The sequence below is a fragment of the Aquila chrysaetos genome, chromosome 4 (genome assembly GCF_900496995.4).
Source record: "Aquila chrysaetos chrysaetos chromosome 4, bAquChr1.4, whole genome shotgun sequence".
Lineage (NCBI taxonomy): Eukaryota > Metazoa > Chordata > Aves > Accipitriformes > Accipitridae > Aquila > Aquila chrysaetos.
In genome coordinates this window covers 8992352-9013829 of record NC_044007.1, presented here as the reverse complement: position 1 = coordinate 9013829, position 21478 = coordinate 8992352, and the positions used below count along the sequence as shown (strand labels likewise).

The 21478-nt window shown below is 38.1% G+C and overlaps 1 protein-coding gene across 12 annotated transcripts in view; it reads left to right on the top strand.

Annotated features, from left to right (window-relative positions):
- The first annotated feature begins 211 nt into the window (after window positions 1-211).
- PHF20L1 (PHD finger protein 20 like 1) overlaps window positions 212-21478 on the top strand; it is a 61095-nt gene continuing 39828 nt past the window's right edge. For 2 of the 12 annotated variants that reach the window (XM_030012859.2, XM_030012858.2), the window contains exons 1-8: window positions 214-368; window positions 1648-1753; window positions 10152-10323; window positions 10479-10563; window positions 11356-11444; window positions 13963-14025; window positions 17681-17888; window positions 18546-18674. In XM_030012859.2, coding sequence (XP_029868719.1) covers window positions 1671-1753; window positions 10152-10323; window positions 10479-10563; window positions 11356-11444; window positions 13963-14025; window positions 17681-17888; window positions 18546-18674 — 829 coding nt within the window. In that variant the 5' untranslated portion in view covers window positions 214-368; window positions 1648-1670. Of the gene's footprint in view, window positions 369-1647; window positions 1754-10151; window positions 10324-10478; window positions 10564-11355; window positions 11445-13962; window positions 14026-17680; window positions 17889-18545; window positions 18675-21478 lie in introns of all 12 variants that reach the window. The other 10 variants (XM_030012857.2, XM_030012863.2, XM_030012862.2 and 7 more) reach the window with 8 other exon arrangements.

The following is a 21478-nucleotide window of genomic DNA, read 5'->3' as shown; positions in this document are numbered from 1 at the left end:
TCAGTCAGTCAGTCAGTCAGTCAGTCACCGCGCGCCGGCCCTGTCAATCACCGCGCGCCGCCGCCTCTCTTTGTCTCCCTCGCTTCGCTCGCCCCACCCCCGCCCTCCCCGCCCCGCCCCGCCCCGCGGAGTCACGCGGCGGCGGCTCCGCAGTCACGTGGCGGGGGCGGTGGCATGGCGGCGCCGAGCCGCGCTTCGCGGGCTCGTCGCGGGGTGGTGACGCGGCGGCGGGGCGCGGGGAGGATGGGGCTGTGAGGGCGGCCGCCGCGCCGGACACCCCGCGCCGCGCCGAGCGGGAGCAGCGGGCGACGCGCCGGGGCCGCCGGCCGCCACAGGCCCCGCCGCTGCCTTGCGAGTCGGAGGAGGCGGTAAGGAGCGCGGGGAGGGCGCGAGCGGCGGGGCGGGCGCCCCCGGGCCGTGGCCCCCCTCCTTGGCGGGCCCGGCCCGGCGCGGCGCGGGGCTCCGGCGCCCCCCTCACGGCGCCCGGGCCTGGCGGGGCGGTGCCCGCCGCTCTCCCCGCGCCGGGCCCTGCCCGCGGCCTGAGGGGCTGGGGGGGTGTGTGTGTGTGTATGTGTGTGGGGGGTCCGGCGGGCCGCGGCCACTCGCGTCCTCCCCTGGGCCTGCGGGAGCGTCGGGCCCCCGGCCGGCGGTGGGGGGGGGGGCCCTCCCGCGCTCCGAGCCCGGCCGGGCTGGACCCCTTTGTGTCCTCCGCGCTCGGGGAGCGGCGTGGGCTTCCTCGGGTCGGCCACCGCCTCCGCGGCGGCCGGCCCCGGTCGCGGTGCCAGCGTTGGCGAGGGGAGCCCCGCTTAAAGACTGGGGGGTCCGGGCGCCGTTCCTCTCGCCGACCGGACCGAGGAGGCTCCGGCCCTGCAGCCTGGCACCCTTGCTCTTCAGCGGGCGTGCTGCAGGCGCCCGCGGCGAGCCGCTCTGTGCTTCGGGATGACAGAGGTAGTAGTAGCTCAGAAAGTCACGGTAACAGCGGTGGTAGCCGGGCAGAAGAGTGATTTTTTTTTTTTTTTTTTTTTTTTTTTTTAACGGTGACTGAATTGCCAAAAAAACCATCAAAAGGCGCTTGTGACTGAAACTTACTCGGTGCTGTGAGTGAGGCTCGGGAGTGCATAGAAAGGCTGAAGATGGCTTTTTTGTTTGTTTGTTTTTGCTAATTTCATTTTACCTGTCCTTTAGGCCCTGTTTATCTTTAAATTTCTATTCTTGGTAAGGCAGGTTTTTCTTCTTTTTACCCTTTCCACACCAGAGGAGAGAACACACCTTGGCTCTAGGTAACTCTTAAAATTATGCTCCAAAAGCATGTCAAGGAATTACAGTGCAGTACAGTTCCAGAGATGAGCACCAGATGATTTTTTTTTTTTTTAATTACTTATGGTTGGTGACTAGTTTTGTTTTTTTGGTTTTTTTTTTTTTTTTTTTTTGGAAGGGAAAGAAATCTGAATAAAAACACGTGAATTTTTTTTAATGCCGCCTTTGGGCCTTGACTATACTTCTGAAAACTAAGCAGTTAATGGAAAGTCAGGATAGAAATTTCACATCTTTTCTACCCTCTGGAATATATTTGCTGTCAGTGACATGTTTTAGACAACATTATGTGTTTTAATATGACTTTTTTTTTTTTTTTCCCCCCCTCCAAAGGTAGTGAAAAAGAAAATATCAAGATGAGTAAAAAGCCTCCAAATCGTCCTGGAATCACATTTGAGATTGGTGCTCGTTTGGAGGCACTGGACTATTTACAAAAATGGTATGGAAGACATTGTGCAGTGTTTGCTAAGAGCATAATTATGTTGTGTATATTTTATGTTTTGATGTCTAACTATAAAACTTAGTGCGCTTATTAATTGACTGCCTCACGTGTGAACTTTATGAATTTCCACATAATAAGTCTCTTAAAACTGTTAGTTTTTAGGAAAATATTCTCTCTTCAGAAATCAAACTAACGTTTTCTACAGGTTTTCATTTGTTTGCTTGTAGATGCTTGTGCAGCTGTAGTAAGCAAAGAGCATTTCCAGAGTAGTGTGGAATGCAGCGTCATGTGCAAGACGATCAGTACGTTAATGTGGCAAACTTCTGTGACTAAAGACTTCTTTTGTTTTGGTTTGAAGGCATGTAAGGAAATTTGCTTTGTATTCAGTTATCACACTTCATAATTCACAAAACTGACTTTAAAAAAAGAAAACATCCTTAATTGGAGTTTGTGGACTAGGCAAGTGTGATTGTATTTGTATCAAACAGTTGGAGGAATGAAGTGCTTAAAATTCTGATTCTGCACCACCCAGTCATATCGTAAGAGTCAAGACTATAAAATGGAAATTTGTGGGCATAAGGATCATGCTACACAGCATGTGTATTGTGAAAGGAGTTGTTCTTTTGAAATAAATTGTTAGTCAAAATTTTATTAATGCAAGTGGGCTAATTTCATGATGTATGCTGGCCATGCTCTTTCAGTTTGAAAAATCCCTGGTTTTGTTAAAGTAGCTGACAGAGGAAGTTGAAGCTTCTACCCAGTTTTTTCTTAGCTGCTCTCTGATTAATTAGGGCTAAGAAATGTAGAGGCCTGTAGCTGCTTTTCTGTTGCGTTCCTAGAGAGCTAAGCGTGTTCCTGTAAATGTCTGATCCTGCTAACTCCAAGTTATGTGATAGAGAAGTCTGTGTATTATTTACATGCTTACTTCAGTAGCTATATGCTCTGTATAAAAAGTTGGGTTAAACTTTTTATCTGTAGAGCTTTGATTTTAACTATAGCAAAGGTGTTTGTTTTAATAAACTATCTCTAAAAGAAAATACAGTTTACAGAACAGTTCTTGTTCTTATCTGTTGCTATAGAGTGGGTTTTCAACGTACTGATTCTATAACTGAATGCTAAGATCATGAAACTGTCTGAATAATGCTATAAAAATAAAATAATTTTAATAGAACTTTTTATAGCATCTTCTGTGACTAGAGATAATTGGTTAATGTAACCAGGTAACAAAAGTTAATATGTAAAACCAGCTTCAGCTTAATTGCATCAAAAAAAAAAAATCACTGAATATGCAGTGTATAGTTTGTATCAGATCTGCCCAGCCTTTTCCCAGGGAAAGGTCGCATGTCAGTTCTGGAGTACTTGTCTAGGTTTGGCCTTGTCAGGTGTGGGCCCTGTCGCAAGCTCTGCAGCTGAGTTGCTTGGTATTTTCAAGCAGAATAGATTTTATCCTGAACTTTCTAGGAATTGATTCATCATTTGGACCACCAGGTAGAACAGTTCAAGTTTATATGTTTGTGAACTTTTGTGGTGCCATATACGGGAGCAGACAGTTAATATTAAAATTTTGCAGGTACAGCAATGCTACAAACAGGACTCTTTCAAATGAAATAATACTCATGTACATAACCAAAGAGCTTGTTAGAGGAAGCCTACTGTCTTATTATTCGGGTGACGTGGGCCAGAATAATAGTCGGTGGGATTTTTTTTTTTCTTAGCTTTCTGTTGCATGAGGGGGTGGTGGATGTTTTTTAAATTCTTTCTATATATAAGCTGTATGTATTCCCCTCATGTGCATGCAGAAATACATACTTTAGAGAAAAGAAAGTTGCTGAACTTACGTGAAATCTCTGTATTTAACAAAACCAAAATTGAAGAGCAGTAGTATTGCTTAGCTTACTCTTTCTACAAGTGACAAATTGAGAACACTTGCTGAAAAATAGCCTTTGAAAGGGTTTTAGTTTTTTTCTCCATTTTTCTGAAAGCCTGCTGTCATTGAAAGATCCAGTGCTCATGACCAGTTAAAATGTTAATCAAGAAAGGCTTCTAGAGGATGGGGAAAAAAATAATAGTAAATTATGGTTTTGCTTTCTGAGGCACTTCTGCAGGTCTTAAATTTTCATCTGTGTAGTAGTTGCTGAAAATCATCTCATGGAATCTGGTGTTCTGTTTGAATTCTGTAAACTTTGGAGAGGTTATTGTGTACCTTGACTATTTATTGCTTAAAAACTCTGTACTTTAAATGAGGAAGTTTTTGCAGACAGTGTTTGGGTCAATGATATCATTTGGCACGTACAGTATAGCTACTGAGTAGAAGAAAGCCTGGTCAAACTGATCAGCAAAGACAGGCTGTCAATGAGCGTGTTTATTTTTGCTTTATTGTGGAGGTAACTGCCATTGCTTCTTTATCAAGTGCAACAGTATACTGTTACGGGGGGGGTCATCTTACCTAATGAATTTGTACCAACTGTTAAATTTAAAATCACTAAAGCAAACTGTGAAATGCAGCGCTAATCAAAATCAATGTGATCATCTGTCAGCAGATAGTAACTGAGATGGTAATAGATAATTATTACCTGATAATAGAAAATTATTAAATATATACGAGATGATCAGGGGCCTGGAGAGTACGACCTGTGAAGAGAGGGCGAGGAAACTGGACTTGTTTACCTTGGAGAAGGCTTCAGGAGACCCACTAGCAGCCTTCCAATACCTGCACTGATGTCATCAAGAAGACTTAGGCAAGGTCTCCACAGTAGTGCGTGGTTGGAGGACGAGAGACAACAGGCACAAGTTGAAACAAGAGAGATTCAGGCTAGGTACAAGGAGAAGTTTTTTTCCCCCATGGGACAGTCAAGCAGTGGATCAGGTTGCCGAAAGAGTTTGGGGAGTCTCCAGCATTGGAGGTTTTCAAGACTGGGCTCGATAAAACTCTGGAAAACCTGGTCTGATCCCATAGCTGACCCTGCTTTGAGTGGGAGGTTGGACTAGAGGCTTACTGAGGTCCCTTCCAACTTGAATTATCTTATGATCTCATAAAAAACTGATACATGTGCACAACCCCTCTGTGCCTCTCACTGACAAAACAAATGAAACAGCAATAAAACTGCACTTACCTGAAAGTACGCGCCCATGTATAAGACTGGTTCTTAAGCTGTTAGCTACCACAAGTAGGACACAGTCTCTGCAAGGTTGATGTATTTAAAGATGCATCTCTTCCTTTTTTCTCTTTTCTTATGTCTTTTGTGGCTCTAGCTCCCTACTGGTTGTCCTTTAAGTGCCAGATACTGCTTTGAAAAAAAGTCGTTATTTTTCTGAGACAATAGTCTTTATTAATCTGCTTGTTCTAAACTATGAGTTAGGTAATGGAGGAAGCACAGATACATGACCCTTGTTGCAGTTCTGAAATGGAAACAGCTCACTAAAATAAGTTAGTTATCAGAACAGCAGCAAATACTTGGTGTATTTGTTTATCTGGATGGATTTTTTTCTTTTTTCAGTGTGGAGGGAGCTTTTTGCCTGTAAGACAAAAACCCTTCTTTTGTAGTCCTTGCTTTGGATTTCAGTTGACTGGGTTACCTGACAGCCAGGTATTTGAAAGGACTGTGAAGACTCTGCTTTGTATTGATATAATACAATATATGTAATAAAAAATGGGGAGTTAAAAATAGGTGTTTGCAGATTTTGCAGATACAAGAAGACTTTTTGTGGAGAAGTCAGAATGAAGGGTATCTGGTTTTATATCCTCTACAAAGTAGAAGGAAAGACTTTATACCATTACTGTGAAGGCAGGAAGTATGTGTCTGTTTCTAGAGTTTGTAGGTGCAAACATGGGCAAATTTACTAATGTTTTTGCATCCTTTTTTACAGTCTGAAATAACTGTTGTCCCAGCTCACAGGGCAATTCTCCACTTTTTGGTCACTTTTGAAGGGTCAAAAGGAAGGTGATGATGACGTAAAAATGAAAAATACCGTCTGTGTGGCCATTAACGTGTGTTGAGTGTGTTGGAGAAAATGGGTATTTTTTTCTTTTACACTGTCAAGAAATGAAAACTGCAAGTTTTCCATATGAATGTTGGACCATTATTGTTGTCTGACTGGTGCTTCATAGTGTAAAATTTGTAAACCATATTCAATTTTGCAGCTTTACAAAAATGTTGCATAATTCTTATGGGTTGGAATCGGTAGAACCTGAGAATGGGGAACATGCAATGTGTAAACTGGGCAAATGCTATCAGCTAACAATAGTTTTCTTGTTCTTTAAAAAAGAAGAATAACCCCCCCCCTGAAATTGGATTAAACTTTGTTTGGGATAATTAAATACTATTTCCAGCACGCCATTAAAAAACACACAACCAAAATTTGCAGGTTATTGTTTCTTCCCACAAAAAGAACAGTTTCATTATTGAACTGGAGCATGGTGGTCTGTTTTGGTTTTTTTTTTCTGTGAAAATTAAAGACTTTTCCCTCAGTTTCTTAGAGTGTATTTTTCTGGTTTGTGCTGAACAAATGTTGGCAAACCTGTTTGTATACCAAATTCATTCTGATCCCTTAGTGTGGAGTGCTTGCTGGGGGTGAATGGGGAGAATTAACCTGACTGGAAGGTTGTTTGGGCCTTAGACATCGTTACACTTCAGTACTGTAAAAAGCGATGTTTGTATTCCCCTTTGTAGTACTTCTTCATAATGCCTACTTGTAGCTTTGCGATGGAAGGAGTTTCTACATAAAATTTCTTATGTGTACAAGATGTAACCATCTTCATATTAATCTTCTTTCTACAGAATAAATATAAACATTGCTCTTAGCCATAGTAAAAGCTTTCCGGTATGCATTGTTACTATAATTCTTTAAAGAGGCGGATTAAAAAAATTATGTTGCCATTTTATTAGCAGGAAACGCATACTTACCTTTGAAATATATGTATGATTTTGCAGTTTATGAAATTGATTATTTTCAGTAAAAGTACAAAAGCTGTAACACCAGAAAAATGTTTCTGTGCAGTGTAAAATTTGCAATAGTAAATTCTGCAATACGTATGTTCTGCTCTTTTCCACTATGGGATCAGTATTGTGAAATATTGCTGTTTATACATATTTGTAGCACATTGTGTGGCTAAATTTAGTGGGTACTGAGGGTAATAGCTTGTTGCTAAATCCATACAAAGTTATTTTTGGATTGCCTAATAACCAATTGTATATAGCTTGGGTGGTTCAGAGATTTGCTAAATCTTCCATCTCTGAGGATTGGAGTTGAGTGCAGGTTTTGGCTATATTCATCTTGCAACCACTGTTTTAACATACATGGAAGAAACATAAATTATTGGAATAAAGCTGTTATGTGATGATATGATTATTATAAGGTTTAACTGTGCAAAATGAGTATCATGGACTTTGATTCAGAGCTGATAATGACATTTTAAAAAGACTTTGATAGTAGAAATTGTATCTATCAAAAAGAAATTAATAAATACCTGGTGCTGCATTTCCTCTGTTGAGTGATCCCTAATGAGACTTAATATTTTGCATATCTTTTTTTTTATTAACTGATGCTAGCTTTGCACTTTATTTTCCCCCCATATATATTAACGTCTTGATTCTTGGCTTGCTGAATTTTCCTTAAAACTATCTTAATTTTTATACATTTGTCTCTAAACTATACTCTGTATTTTACCTCCCTCTCTCACTCAGTTTTCTCTTTCCAGGACAGTGTACCATATTTTGCCAGTTTATCCCTTCTGTTGTCTTCTACACGCAGTGTTTGGAATGGTGACTTTGCTGACCATGACCAGTGAAAGCTACCAGCCATAACAGCAATAAAAATGTAGCAAGGGAACTGCTATAGGGTAGCAGCATAATGGGAAAAGAGTATTTGCATTGTAGATGCGTAGGAAAAGGAGAATTCTGTCTTTTGGCTGATGGTCCCTGAATTTTGTTAAATAACCATAGTTTTGCATCAGTACCTTGCTCACATTTGATGAACCTGAAATTTCCAACTGTAGTGAGGAAGAGCAGCATAGTTCTTGCCTTCCATTTCACTACTGCAGCTTCAGTGCTTGTGCACAAGGCTCACATTTTTGATTGCTACAAAGTGAATTTCCTGTCCTATTGCTCTTCTGATGTTTTTCCTTCTTTCCCTCTGTTAAATGCTTTCTCTGTCATCCTTCTATTTGGAACTCTTTTAGGTAACATCGCTGCTCATACATTTGCTGTAGTAACAGTAACTTACTTTTCCCTCTGCTTTGCTACTCTTCCTGCTTATTCTGACACTTGGTGTCTAGTTATAAGAAGTCTGAAATTGGTACACTTGGGACGATGAAAAAACTATTTTGTAATAATATTCCTAAATGTAGCAGCAAGTGGACTTAAGAAGAAAGCATCATCAGAGGCAGGGCTTAGGAAAACCACCTCTTGGCTGACTTATTTTGTTGAAGCCTTGTTCAACGTTAAACCAGAATGCTGATGATGGGATTCAGGTTTTGACTTAAGAGTTTTACTTTCTGTTTTGATACAATATACTGTCAGCTTCAGTGTTCTTGTTAGATTGTTGTTGTCAGTCTGCTTGAGGGGGGGAAAGGGGGTTGATCTTGTTGCTCCTCTGAAAAAGTTGCATGGAGTTCTCCTAACCTGAAAAAGATTTTGTTAGTAGGATGGCAAATGACAGTCTCCAGTTTGAGACTAAGACTTTCTTTGTTTTTTTTTTAACGTTCAGTGAGAAGAAGTTGGGAACTTAAAGAACAGCTATGAAAATATTTTGCATTTCTGAAATGTATGGATGAGAGAAATGCAACAAGAGGTTGGACTGTCTGTGCATTCTGATGCGAGGGTGAAATGTGGCTGAAGTAGTTGCAGTAGTAACCTAGAAAATCAGAGAGAGTTTTTCTCATTCAGCAAGTCCCAAGATATTTAGATGTTGGGAAGCTGTATGCATCACTGCAGCTGAAGAAATAGGACTGGAGAAATGAAGGACCAAATTGAGATTGACACCTTTTGTTTTAATGACCTGTTTTAGTCACCAGAAAACAAGGAAAGCCTGTATTTCCTGAGAACTTATATTTTACTCAGAGCGTAGTGTTAAAGACTCCTTTGTCAGCACTGTCAGTATTTTAGAGAGAAAGTATTCAAAATTGAAAACATTGTCAGGGTTCCTGTGTATGTCAGTTGCACTTCTAGCTGATGGAATTTTCAGTAGGACTGGAAATTGGTTGCTCAAGCTCTGCTTTCTTACTATTGCTCCACAGTAGCACTTTGTTAGAAAAAGGTTGTCTCTTAATGAAAGACAGCTGTCCTTTTACTGTGGTCTTTCTTTTCAATACGTGTTTTGTTAACTTTAGACCATCCCTAATATAAACTCTGGAGAAAATTTGGTGATCTAATTAATTTTTTTTTTTAATTCTTTGCACTTTTGAATCCATTTCAGTACTTTTGTGAAGCGCAGAAGGAGCTGAATTCTGCCCCGTTCCAATTTTCTCTGCATTTCATACAGTGGAGGAAGTAGTGCGACAAAACCAGTTTGTGCCTTGCTCCCCTACTACAATTTTGTGAAATATATCACTTTGGTGAAACAGAAATAGTAGGACTGAATAGTAATTGTTGAAGTTAGAGAAATTTGCCATTTTTCCTTACAAATGTAATCTCAACCTTTATGGTTCCTAAACTACATCTGTGCCACACCCAAAATTATAGGCCTAAAACTTGATCTGTTTGCAGCTCAGTCCTGATTAGTTCTACTGAGCACATACAATGTTTGGTGAGAGTAAAATCCATGTGCTAATTAAGACTGACATATTTATTTTAGTGCATGTGGAGTAAAAGAAATGACTGCTAAAAAATAGTCACTAGGAATCAAATTTAATGGCAGTGAAATCATGGAAGCTAATCTATAAATTAGTAAGTGGCTTAGATTAAGAATGTTCTGTTGACTTCTGGGTTTGATTAGTTGCTCGGATTTGTCTGGAATCAATGTTATAGTCTGATTAAATATTTTGTATTATAAAAGTAATGAATGTACTCCTAAAACTATTTTATATCCTTTCCATCCCGAAGAAAACAAACTCTTACAGGATTTTGCTTTAGACAGACACAGATTTTAAAACTGATAAGCACAAACTTCTAATGTCAATTTCAAGCAGTTTTGGTCTGGGAGTTTGAGGTTTAAATTTGTGTATAATCATTTGACTAGGATGAAGCTGATGACATATCACTGATGTGTGTAGTTAACTCTTAAACTAAATGTTACCCTACTGTCAAATTTAGAAGCTTCATCTTTTTCAGACTTGGAGATTTCTCAGTACAAGGTGTTAATATATTCTGAATGGTCATGTAAGTGCTGTTGTATGAAAAAAAAAATAAAAACCTTTGAAAAAGCTTTGAAATTTATCAGTTTACGTTTATCATTCAAGGTATCCATCTCGTATTGAGAAGATAGATTATGAAGAGGGGAAGATGTTGGTCCATTTTGAACGTTGGAGTCATCGCTACGACGAGTGGATTTACTGGGACAGCAATAGGTTGCGACCCTTGGAGCGACCAGCGTTAAGGAAAGAAGGGCTGAAAGATGATGAAGAATTTGTCGTAAGTGGCACGTTTATTTTGTCTTTGACTTTTTTTTTTTGTAAACTGTCCTACTTGTTTTCCTATATTAAATCTCTCTAGCACATAATGTTTCATTCTTTTTAGGAAAAAATCTAAATGATTAAAATATTAATGACTAAATTTGTATAAAATAGGATTTTAAACCTGGGGAAGAAGTCCTAGCTCGTTGGACAGACTGTCGATATTACCCTGCAAAGATTGAAGCAATTAATAAAGAGGGTATGTATTCATGTATGGTCCATTGGTAAGGACTGTTTGCATATGCTATGTTGTAGCTGTAGTCTGGTTAAAAAACTGACGTGTGTATAAAGTTTTCCTCACTGCCTCGATATTAAGTGAAAATGTTTCTATCAAGTTTAGTAAGAGGTTTGTCTTTTATCTGTATGAAATTATAAAACTGGAATTTCTCCTGGAAGACAAAATACTTAATGATTTCTCAGTGATGAGAAGAATATCCTGTGCACAGTGTTACAAATGTTTTGTACTATTGTTGATTTGGGCTAACAATATATTTAAATTTTCATAATTGTTTTAGGAATGGTAGATATATTTAAATTTCTGTTTGTTGAAGAAAAGCAATGGAAATGGGGAAATAAAGGAACACCTTAGATGCAATACTTCACAATGGAGTGATATTTCTAATGAACCTAAATAGAAGTCAAAGTTTTTACTGTAGTTTAAAGTAAACAAGGATTTGACTGTGAATTGAGTTGTTTCCCTATTGTGGCAACTTAAATATTACATCATTCTTTCAATGAATTATGAGCAAAAGTGACACAGTAGCTTAAACATGCTTGAAATTGTCCAAGTCGACAAAGAGTAACAATATAAAAGCAGGGTTTCATTGAGGCTGTCAGTTTTGTTTTTGTCTTAAAATTCTCTATCCTGACTATAGGTAACACCTGTTTATTTTGTTCATATAGCCTACAAAACATTTTGCTAAAGCTTTCATAGTAACAAGGTGTGTTTGTTTCTTAAATACTCGTAGTGATTACACCAATCCTTTTCTAGGAACGTTCACAGTACAGTTCTATGATGGTGTTATTCGATGTCTTAAGAGGATGCATATCAAATCTATGCCAGAGGATGCAAAAGGGCAGGTAAGAATACTTTAGGTATCTCTTTGTTAGGTTTTATATAGATTTATTTTTTTTTAAATATCTTAAGATAGTAAAAATGCTATATAGCACAACTAGTTTTAGATTACAGTCTTTATTCTAGGTCCTGCACTGCCTTGCTTCACCAGTTTTATGGATGATGCCCCAGAGTATGCTGCTCAAGTAGTCTTGCCTCTCTCTGAAATGCCTAGCTGCCGTACACTCCATTGCTGACTAATCTGTTCCCAGAGTTTTGTCTTGCAGAGTTTACAAAACCAGGGTCATTCAGAGACCTTTTTCTCTGGTGTCCTTTCAGGATAAAGCTTTAGCTTGTCAGAAGTCTGTGCTGCTGATTTTTTTTTTTTCTTCCATTTATTTTTTTCTTCCCCACCCTCCACCCCATCTCATTTGTTTGCTACTGTGGTAGCTTTTTGCCCACATGTTCTTATTAACATGACTGTTCTGTGGGTATTTTCTCCCCTGTATCAGAACTTTTGGGGATTCAGACAGATGAATATTTCTTTATCTCTGATAATGTCCAGTTGCTGTTAAAGAAGAGATGCTGAGTAGAAATTGAGGGAGGCTGTGAAGTAGAGGACATGGTTTAGTCACTAGGCATATCTTTCCTTGCAGAAGGAAAACAGCATTGAAAACTGTTACATGCTTTCAGTGGAAATGCCGTTGCATTCAACTTGCATGGTAACTGTATTCTCATTCTCATAGTTAATGAGAAATTACTCCACTGAAATTGAAAGAAATGTGAAAAAAATGTTCTTATTTGCTCTCAGTTTTCTTCAGAATACTCCTTCTAACTTGGCAAACAAAATTTGGGTATTTGATAATTACTGTTCGTAACCATCTATATTGTAACAAGGGCAGATGGATAGCAAATTGGCTTGAAAGCTTTTCTATATCTTGCCCTCCAGGTTACAGGTAGCTGTACACTAGAGTTGATCATCTATGCAAAGAACACTGGAGCTTTGTGCAGGCAACACTGCACTATTTAAACTATGTTTCCTTAAAGAGGTTAAACTGAAATCCTTAGTCACGCTAACACTGGCTTCTTGCTGCAGTCTTACAATAACTCTATTGAACCAGTATATAATATTTCAAACAATACTTTCAGTACGACAGTAAGTTAGGAAGCCAGAGTATTTAATTTTACTTCATAAAAAGGAAAACTTGGGTAATGTGGTTGTAATTGAACTGAAATAGCCCTTCTGTGACAATGTGAAGTCTCTTACTCTGTCCTGTACTTTTTCTAGGGAGCTATGTTGTGTCTAATCTGGAGTTACTACTCTTAGGCCACAGGCATTTTCAGCTTTAAAAAAAATAGTAAATCCATTCCTTAGCAACCATTTCGACATCCAGACATGCTTGGTGGCAGACCAGCTCATTATTATTATTTCTGATTTTTCTCAGTAATTGAGAGTTACAGTGTCAGTCTCGTGCATCTCTGGGGCTGAATGTAGGTGGCTTCAATGAAGTCTTGAGAAACAATAAGGGGGCCAAATTTACACTTTCTGAGATGAATTTAGAATTTTTAAGTTGTCTTGCAGCAAGAACACCAATTATGCTTTCTATAATGCTAATTTATACTAGTCATAGCATTTCATTCTGCAAAATTAGAGATAGGCATGAAGTTTGTAGTTTTCAAAGGCAAAGATACTTTTTTTTTTTCTGCAACATCTCCTATATCATTATGCTATGGTAATAAGTTTGTTTTTCAAAATATTTTTGTGGTATTTAAGAATAAAAATGTGATCTAAGATTCGGTTTCAAAATCAGTTTTCTGAAACGGAGCTTTGTCTAAGCCTAGAACTTAAATGGATGGGGTTTTTTTTTTTGCATTATTTGTTTTATAAGACGACATTTACTAAAAATTATGTAAACCTTAAAAAAAAAAAGCCAAGACTATAACTTGATTTGAAAAATAGTTGAGTTGGCAGATCCAACACTTTATGCTTAATTTAAACCTATGGCTTGTTTTTTATCTGTTTCCAAAGAAAAAAATTACATTTCAAGAGATGAGTGTAAGTTTAAGATACTTCAAGTGCTAGTGCGTTAGCAAATTTAACAAATATAAGATCTGTTTGGAAGGTGTGTGCTAAGCATGCAGAATTTGAATTACATGGAGAAAGCGAGATATAGACTACTTAATTCTTTGATTTGAGCTTAGCATGTCTTAAAGGAAGAGATTGTAAACACTGTAACACTCAAACTATTTTTGAGTTGCAGCAGAAGTGTGTTTTAATAAGACTCAGCTGTGAGGGTGGAAAGGCAAAATTTTTAAAGAGTGGGAAATACTTGTGTGGTTCAATGCAATGAGACTATAGGTTAGGTTGCTCTGCAGATAAGAGCAATTTAATTGAAATCACACAGAAATGTGGCTAACGTAGTATAGAAAGAAAATAAAAAAAGATGGGGATATTGAGACTGCCCTTGTGAGAGCACATATGAAGTATTCGGATAACTTACTTTTTCTGTTTCATGTTTTTTGTTTTATCTTCGATGTAATTAGGCGCGCGAGAGGGAGCAGATAGCGCCGGAGCTGAGATTAGTGACGGAAATCGAACCAAAAGAAGTGAGTTTTGAGGAGGGTTTTGAAGGAGAGGGAGGGGACTTGGCACACAGGAAGAGGAAGCTGAGGAAAAAGCATGGATTTGCGATTGGGACAGAGGAAAAAAGAAGATGTGACAGGAGACAATGTGAGCCAAGATGTAGGTGGGGCAGACTGTTTAGAATTGAAAGGTGAGGGTGAGGAATCCAGGCTTGATGTGGAATCAGCCAGTCAATAGATTGATGATGTTTTATGTATGTGTATGTATGAATGTGTGGGAGTTGGGAGTTGTGATGTGTCAGGAGAGGAAAAACAGCTGAATCTTTAGTACTCTAGAGAAGCAAAAAGGTGGTGGTTGTAGGCAGGTGAAGGGAGAACGTGTGTGTGAATTCTATTGGTGCAAGGGTTGGATTTTAGAAATTATTCTGGTTTTGCCTTCCCACTGTTGCAGGTTTAAGGTTACGCAAAGGAATATTTTAAAATACAAGTGTGTTAGCCAATATGTAAGGCTGTTGGGTAATTTCTACTAACATATTTCTTGATCGTGCAATTTCCTGTGCTTTGATTTAGTGACTCTGATTAGCATAATGACAGTTTTCCTCAGTAGTGATAAAGTAATGTTTTGTCTTTTAACTACAGTGTCCCATTACTTCTCTCCTGTCAATTTTCTCAGCTTACTTGAAAGATGAATTCTAGTAAGGAAAAAAAAGTGTATTTCCTTCTTTTTTGTTAAGTTATATACGTAAATGAGAAACTCACTGGGGTGAGATATTGTGGGAGGCAGGAAATCAGGCTGGATGGTGCAGAGTAACTGGTGCAGAGTTACAAAACCACAGCCAATAGAGGGAAAATGTCAGGACATGAGGGAGAAGTAGGGAAAACTTCTCTTAGGAGGATTTTGCTTTTATGTTACGAATTGCTAATGTGTTCATATTTGGGCCCTTGGCTTTGTGTATATTGAATGCTCTTGGGAAAAGTCCTGCTATTAAAGATTTGCAACTAGTTTCTGTTATATCTATGATACTTAGTGTCCTGCTATTATGGTTGACAGAGTAGATATCTTAAAATGACCCTGAGACAGATTTCAGAATTCATTGTGCTTCAGGCTCCCACTGTTATTTTCCCATTTTTTGTTAATATTTTCTAAAAATTCTGAAAAAGGCACAAATATATCCTTTTTGAAGGAGGAGTTCCTGTGCTCTTCAAAAGAAATATAGTCACCTTAGAATCTTAGGTGCTAAATAGTTCTCACACGTCAGGAGCTGTGCAGCTAAGCAGTTGCTCCACAGGAGTTCAAGGTTAAAAAGCAGGAATTACCTGTGTCACTTTAGTGCCTGTATGTTTACTCTGGAGCCAAAATAAAAATGGACCCACAGAGTTTCTGGCCAATTCAGAATCACAAAATTGTTGAGGTTGGAAGGGAGCTCTTGCGATAATCTTGTCTACACCCCGCTCAAGGTTCTCTTCACTGAGTTTAAATTTGCATGTTAATCTAGGAAAAAAGTATAACTATCACCATAATTAATGTCGCTCTGCTCTGGCTTCTGAATGTTTAACCTTTGTTTGCTTCATTGTTATATGTGTCCTGCTACCCTTTGTAAGCTCCATGGCTTAAGTATCCAAACAATGAAATAAAATGCAAACAAAAACCCCGTTCATGTTGCACCAGTACAGCTACCATTAGAACAGGATACTTAGTTCAGTGTGGTCCTTAAAGCTAGGTATCTTCTGAAAGCTTCCGATTTCAGGGTGCTTAGCTTGACTGAAAATTAAAATGCTGTTTAGAAGCTGTTTTGATGCAGGCTGCGCTTCCTTTGCTTCCCACTTTTATCATAAGATCCAAGCTCCAGCCATTTTACTGATCCTCTTCATCCCTTGGCCAGGGTACAGTGTAAGACTTCTACTCTCAGGTCTCCTAACTCCTCACCAGCACAAATAGCTCAATCCTTTTTTTGTCCTGCTGGATGGGCAAGGCTCTGGATGGACTGGAGCTAATGTGTGTGCTCGTTTTGGCTGGCCAAAAAAGAGGTATGTGTGTTTTTGATTGACTATGCAGCTGGCAGTTAGACACGCTCTTTGTGGCTGGCATGTCACCAAATGGCCTGGGTAGTTGCCTGTCGTGTAAGCATTGCCAAAGCACTTCCAAACGTTGCTGCTGCTAGCTAGACTGAGTGTATGCATCTTGCATTGACAGTTTGGACACGGAACACTTCATCTTAGAGGAATCAAAACTGTTGGTGTTTCTAAGTACATAGCTTGATGCAAAGTAGAAGCATAACCTATGTAAAGCAGTGATTTAAAAGTATTGAGCTATGGAAAAGGAAAAGCATAATACAAGGAAAAGTGATGCTTTGTATTTTGTATTATGCTTTTCTCATACATCAAAGGCAAAGAAACCCTCAATAGGACAGAAATTTGAAAGGCTTATAATACATAATGAGTGGGAAAAAGTTGCATTGAAACAAGATTTATAAAATCAAGCTACTTAGGTACCTCGTATGATAACATAACAATAAGGAAACAGTCCAGGATAAAATATAGTCTGTCTACAGTTGGGGGGGGGGAATTACTATTTGTAAAACACTCATGCAAAACTAGACAAAAAATAGTCTTTATCGTACCTTTTTTATATGTGGTAGTACAAATCTGCAAATAATGTTATAGCCAAATTGCCATGTAGTAAATTAATTATCGTTCAAAACACTCAGATGCGTAATTCTTACTGGTGGAGGATGAACACTGCTATTGGTTTTTATATCGCATATTACTTCTTCATGGAAAAATTGTGTACCTTGATGTTATAGAAAATGTGAAAAAATACTTCAGTAAAAAGGAACAAGTTAAAATTTTTGCGATCAGATTGATCCCTGACATCCAGGAGACATAAGGCAGGAGTCATTCCGAACTAGTAGAAAGAGCGTGGCTCGGCCTTGGAAGTATTTAGTTTTCTCCATTGGCTTATAGGGTGGCTAGACTTCATCTACATGCCAAAAAGTAGATTAATTTGGGCTCTATATTCTGTTGTGCACTCCTTGGATGTTTCTGTATGGTCACGTTTATTATCTTAAATGTAGACTGTGAAATTCAGTCATATTATAGAGCACTTTATTGAAATTGTTGAATGAAACTTGTATTATGTAATACGAAGAGAGTGCTATCTATAGTTACTCTAGAAACACAGATATAATTAGGTAAGAGTTATCCCTGCTTTATCAGTTTAATTCAGGAAGAACTCTGCCCAATCATGCAGCTGCTGGATCATGCTTTGAGTTGATTGTAGTTTTGAACAATTGTTAAATTCAAGCAACAATGGAATTGGTGTATTTCACAGCCAGAAGGGTAAGAAAAAAACCCACCGTTCTGGGTTTGGGAGCTTCTGGGTTTTTAAAGCTATGACATATAAAATAGGTAGCAGGGAATGTGTGCAGCCAGAATTCTATACACAGTGTTTTTTGAAGGTTTTTTCTTTTTGCTTTTTATCCATGTGGCATACTGATAATACTTCAAGTTTATTTAGGCAATTTGGGAAACTCATTTTACCACTCTGAGTAGTAGCCATAAAAATAAATTCAACTGCTCTTGAACATTTCTAGATGAAGTTTCACTGGGTTTATAAGTATTTTCTATTTGAGTCTCAGGCACTTTTTAATACTTACTTACCATTTTTTCCTTTTTGGAGGATTGGATAGCTTTGGTCAAAGCTGCTGCTGCAGCAGCAGCCAAGAACAAAGCAGGAAGTAAACCTCGAACCAGTGCAAACAGCAATAAGGATAAAGAGGACAGAAAATGGCTAAAAGTTCCTTCAAAAAAGGAAGAAACCTCAACCTCTACAATCATGCAGGAAGTCCAAAAAAAGGAAGAGGAGCCTACATCTAGTGACACATTTGGTAAAAACAAATTCTATAAAAGATAAAATAGGTTTTTCTGTAATGTTGAAGTAGAATTCCTGTTAATTTTGCAGTTAAGTAATAATAGTATTTCTAGAGGAAGATGTTCCATTTGCTATTATGATAGCTTTATGGTACATAACATTAATCAGTTTAGAAACAATTATCATCAGATAAATTTAGTTCAGTCAGCATTTACTCCTTGTGCAAAATTTCTAACTAGCTCTAACAAGAGCAGAACATAGTTTTTTTGAATGACTTAATTGTATGCTTTGGTTCATATTCCTGCATCTTCTGTTACCTGTGAGATAATCCCTGATCTTGTACTAAGAAAAAAAAAATTCCAGTATGGATGATATATCCATATTCAGGGTTGTTTGAAACTATTTCTAGATTGATAAGAATTTGTTCATTTTAATAGTCTTTAATAGTGATTTTCATAATATTGAGTAAAAATTACAAATTTTGAGGTAATCTGCATCTAATGCTTCAGTGTGTAATACTAGATCTTCAGAATGTGTCATTTTCATTTTTAATAGAATTTTAAAGTTTCTTTACTGCAGAATTGTAATAGGAGTTCTGAAATATTGAAGTATTTTGTGTGTTGTTACGTATTTATGAAATGTGCATTTATTAGATTTCTGTTGTGTTTAAAAGTAGGATTTCCTGTAGTGGATGTTCCAAAGATGGCCTTTGTGCAGGCAGAGAGCACGTTATCACACAAGAGGAAAAGTAGTCTAGGCAACTCATTTCAGGCAAAGAGAGCTCGTCTTAACAAGATCACTGGTAAAATACTTTTTTTTTGTTGTTGACTTTTTTCCTTTTTCATGTAGTGAAATATACATGCTTACTCATAAGGTACTAAAGTAGACTGATAAAATCACATTCATGAGGCAGATATTCACTACAGTCTTTTACTTGTTTGGAATTTTAAAGAAATCTATAAATGTTAATAAAATCTACCTTGTTCATAAGTTCAGAGAATGGTCTCAGACTTGACGTGGTCTTTTTAGTTTTTTAGGAAGGTAGCCATCCTGAACTGATGAACTTCTTGAGTGTGTTTTAATTCCAGCTGCACAGTTTTCTACATTATCGGGTGAATTTGGGGTTTGTACAACTTCTTAACATAGTCATGAGTTACATACTACCACTGTAAATTAAAGCTTTTGTTAGCTATGGAAAAACTAAATGTTTTGTCATAGTTTGTCATGAAGTAAAACTGATGCTGAAAAGAGTTTACAGTATGTCATTTAAAAGTATACAAGCCTAGCTACAAATCAAAGCAATGATGATCTGAAATGTTTTTTTCAGTGTCTAAGGCATTCATTCCCCACATTTATTACTCAAAGTTATTAATGGAAAGCAAATATACAGCTATAGAATACATTTTATACAAAAGGAAATGGAATAATAGATAATTGGTGTTATCTTTAAAAGTTGAAAAATGCATTTTATTCCAAAATTTAATAGAAATTTACTTAACTGTGAAAAAATTATTTCAATTTGTATCTCTCTTCCCCCATGCCTCCCAATAAGCAAATTGTATTGCCAGCATTAATCCTGTCGGTATTTAGGATGAGGTATTTTGTACCTGTGCTGGGAAAGTGTCACGCATTTCAAAAGCTGGGTGGAAAAAAGTTGTGACGTCCTCCCCTTAGCAGAGGGTACAGGGCCCCCTTGGACAGACGGTAAGATAGAAATGCATTCCACTCATTCTAGTAAATAATATTTTGTGTGAAATCTGGCAAACTTTTCTATGCTAGAGATGAGAGGGGTTTTTTTTGTGTGTGTGTGTTTATTTTTTGTAGTAGATAGGGTATGGTCATTCATATAAAAATTCTGTCTTGTTTCTATAAGATAAAAATAACCTGATTTAGTAAACTGCGTGATGAGCATTTTTTCAGACTTGTTTTGGTTGATCCAACCTTTCATAGGTCAGCAGTGGAGGATGTTTAGTCAGTTTTCTTATGAGTATGGTTCCGTTTCAGTCTCTCAGTCAGTACTTCAATCTAAAGGAGAAAATAAATGAAATGGGCCAGTATGGAACATGATATGAAGCAAACAGTCTTTAGAAAAACCCATCTTCTGCCTCCAGGATTTTCTTTCCTGGAAGGCTTCTTATTTGGTACTAAGTTAAGAGATGTCTGATTTATCAGCCTTATTTCTACTCTCCTTTGCCCGTACTGCATACACTCTCAGTTAAGTCCCAATATAATTTCTCCCATGAGCAGTAGAAGTATAAGTTATATATACTGTTGATATATATTTACAGAGCCCTGTTAATTTCTTTCCAATAGCAGTTAGTAGCAGAAGATACCAAAACCAGCTGAAAGACCTGTAGCTCTAGAAATTATATTTTTCTGTGCTTGTGGATAGATTCTCCTTTTCTAAGGAGCTTTTTGAGAATAATAGCAGTCGGGCGGGCTCATATAGACTGAACTGAATAATCAGAAAACATAATGTTGCAGCCATTGACTTTGTTATCATTCTAAAAACAGCGCGTCTCTGTCTCCGTGAAAGCATACTCTGCTGGCAGAGAATATGTTACCTTTTAGCAAAAGTGAATTAATCCTTTAATTACAAGATGAAATTTGTCATGCTTGGTAGCTACCTTGTGTAGCTGTTCTCAAATTAATGCACTTTTGCTACTCATACTGTAGTAGGTTTTTATTGTTGCATATAATAGAGTATTTTGAAAATGTAACTGCTGATGATCAAACTTTCTCTTGCTACATGTGTATTTCTTATGCTTGAAATACTTGTAAATAGTCGTTTGTGTCTGCGACATGAGCTTTTAGATTTGAAAGAAGGTTGGGAATCATGCTGGTGTACCCATCAGAATGGCTACAAAAGAATCATAAAGCATTGTAGCTCTTAGGAAAATATTCATTTACCAAGTGTCTTATGGCTGTATTGAGGAAATAGAGCAAATAATGTGGTTGTAAGAGGCTGTCTGAAGGGAACTGTCTCCTGGATTTCAATTCAGCATTCAGTATTTGTTGCAGAAGGTTCTCCTTGTCTGCCACAAGGACCACATCTGCATCTGGTGTTCTTTGCTCACCATTCAACAAAATAAAGTTGCTTCTTTTGCTCCTTTTCCCTCTGCTACTGCCACTGGGGGAAATTACATTTCCTGAAGGTGAAGGATGTCTCCTGCTAAGCATGTATTCATGTCTTCTTCCACTTAGTTTTTGCCTCTGTTGGAATGCTTGCTTCCACATCTCCTGCTGCAGTGATACCTAAAAGAACAGATAACATCCACAGCAAGCTTACAGAACAAAACAGTTCTGATTCACTATGCCACCCCATGCTTTTTATTTGTTATGTGGTGTTACTGACAGAGGATGGTGAACCTGTAGTCCTGCTGCTGTAGTAGCTTGTGGAGTTGTTTTGTCTTTCTACAGACATGGTGATTGGTTAGAAAGATAAGTAATGGGGTAGAGAAAATGGAAGAAAGAAGGGTTATATATTCACACGTCTGACAATCTAGGTTCATTTCACAGCTTTACTTTCTGAGCACTGAGCATCTAGCTAGAAATAAAAATCATAGAATGGTTGGGGTTGGAAGGGACCTTTAAAAATCATCTAGT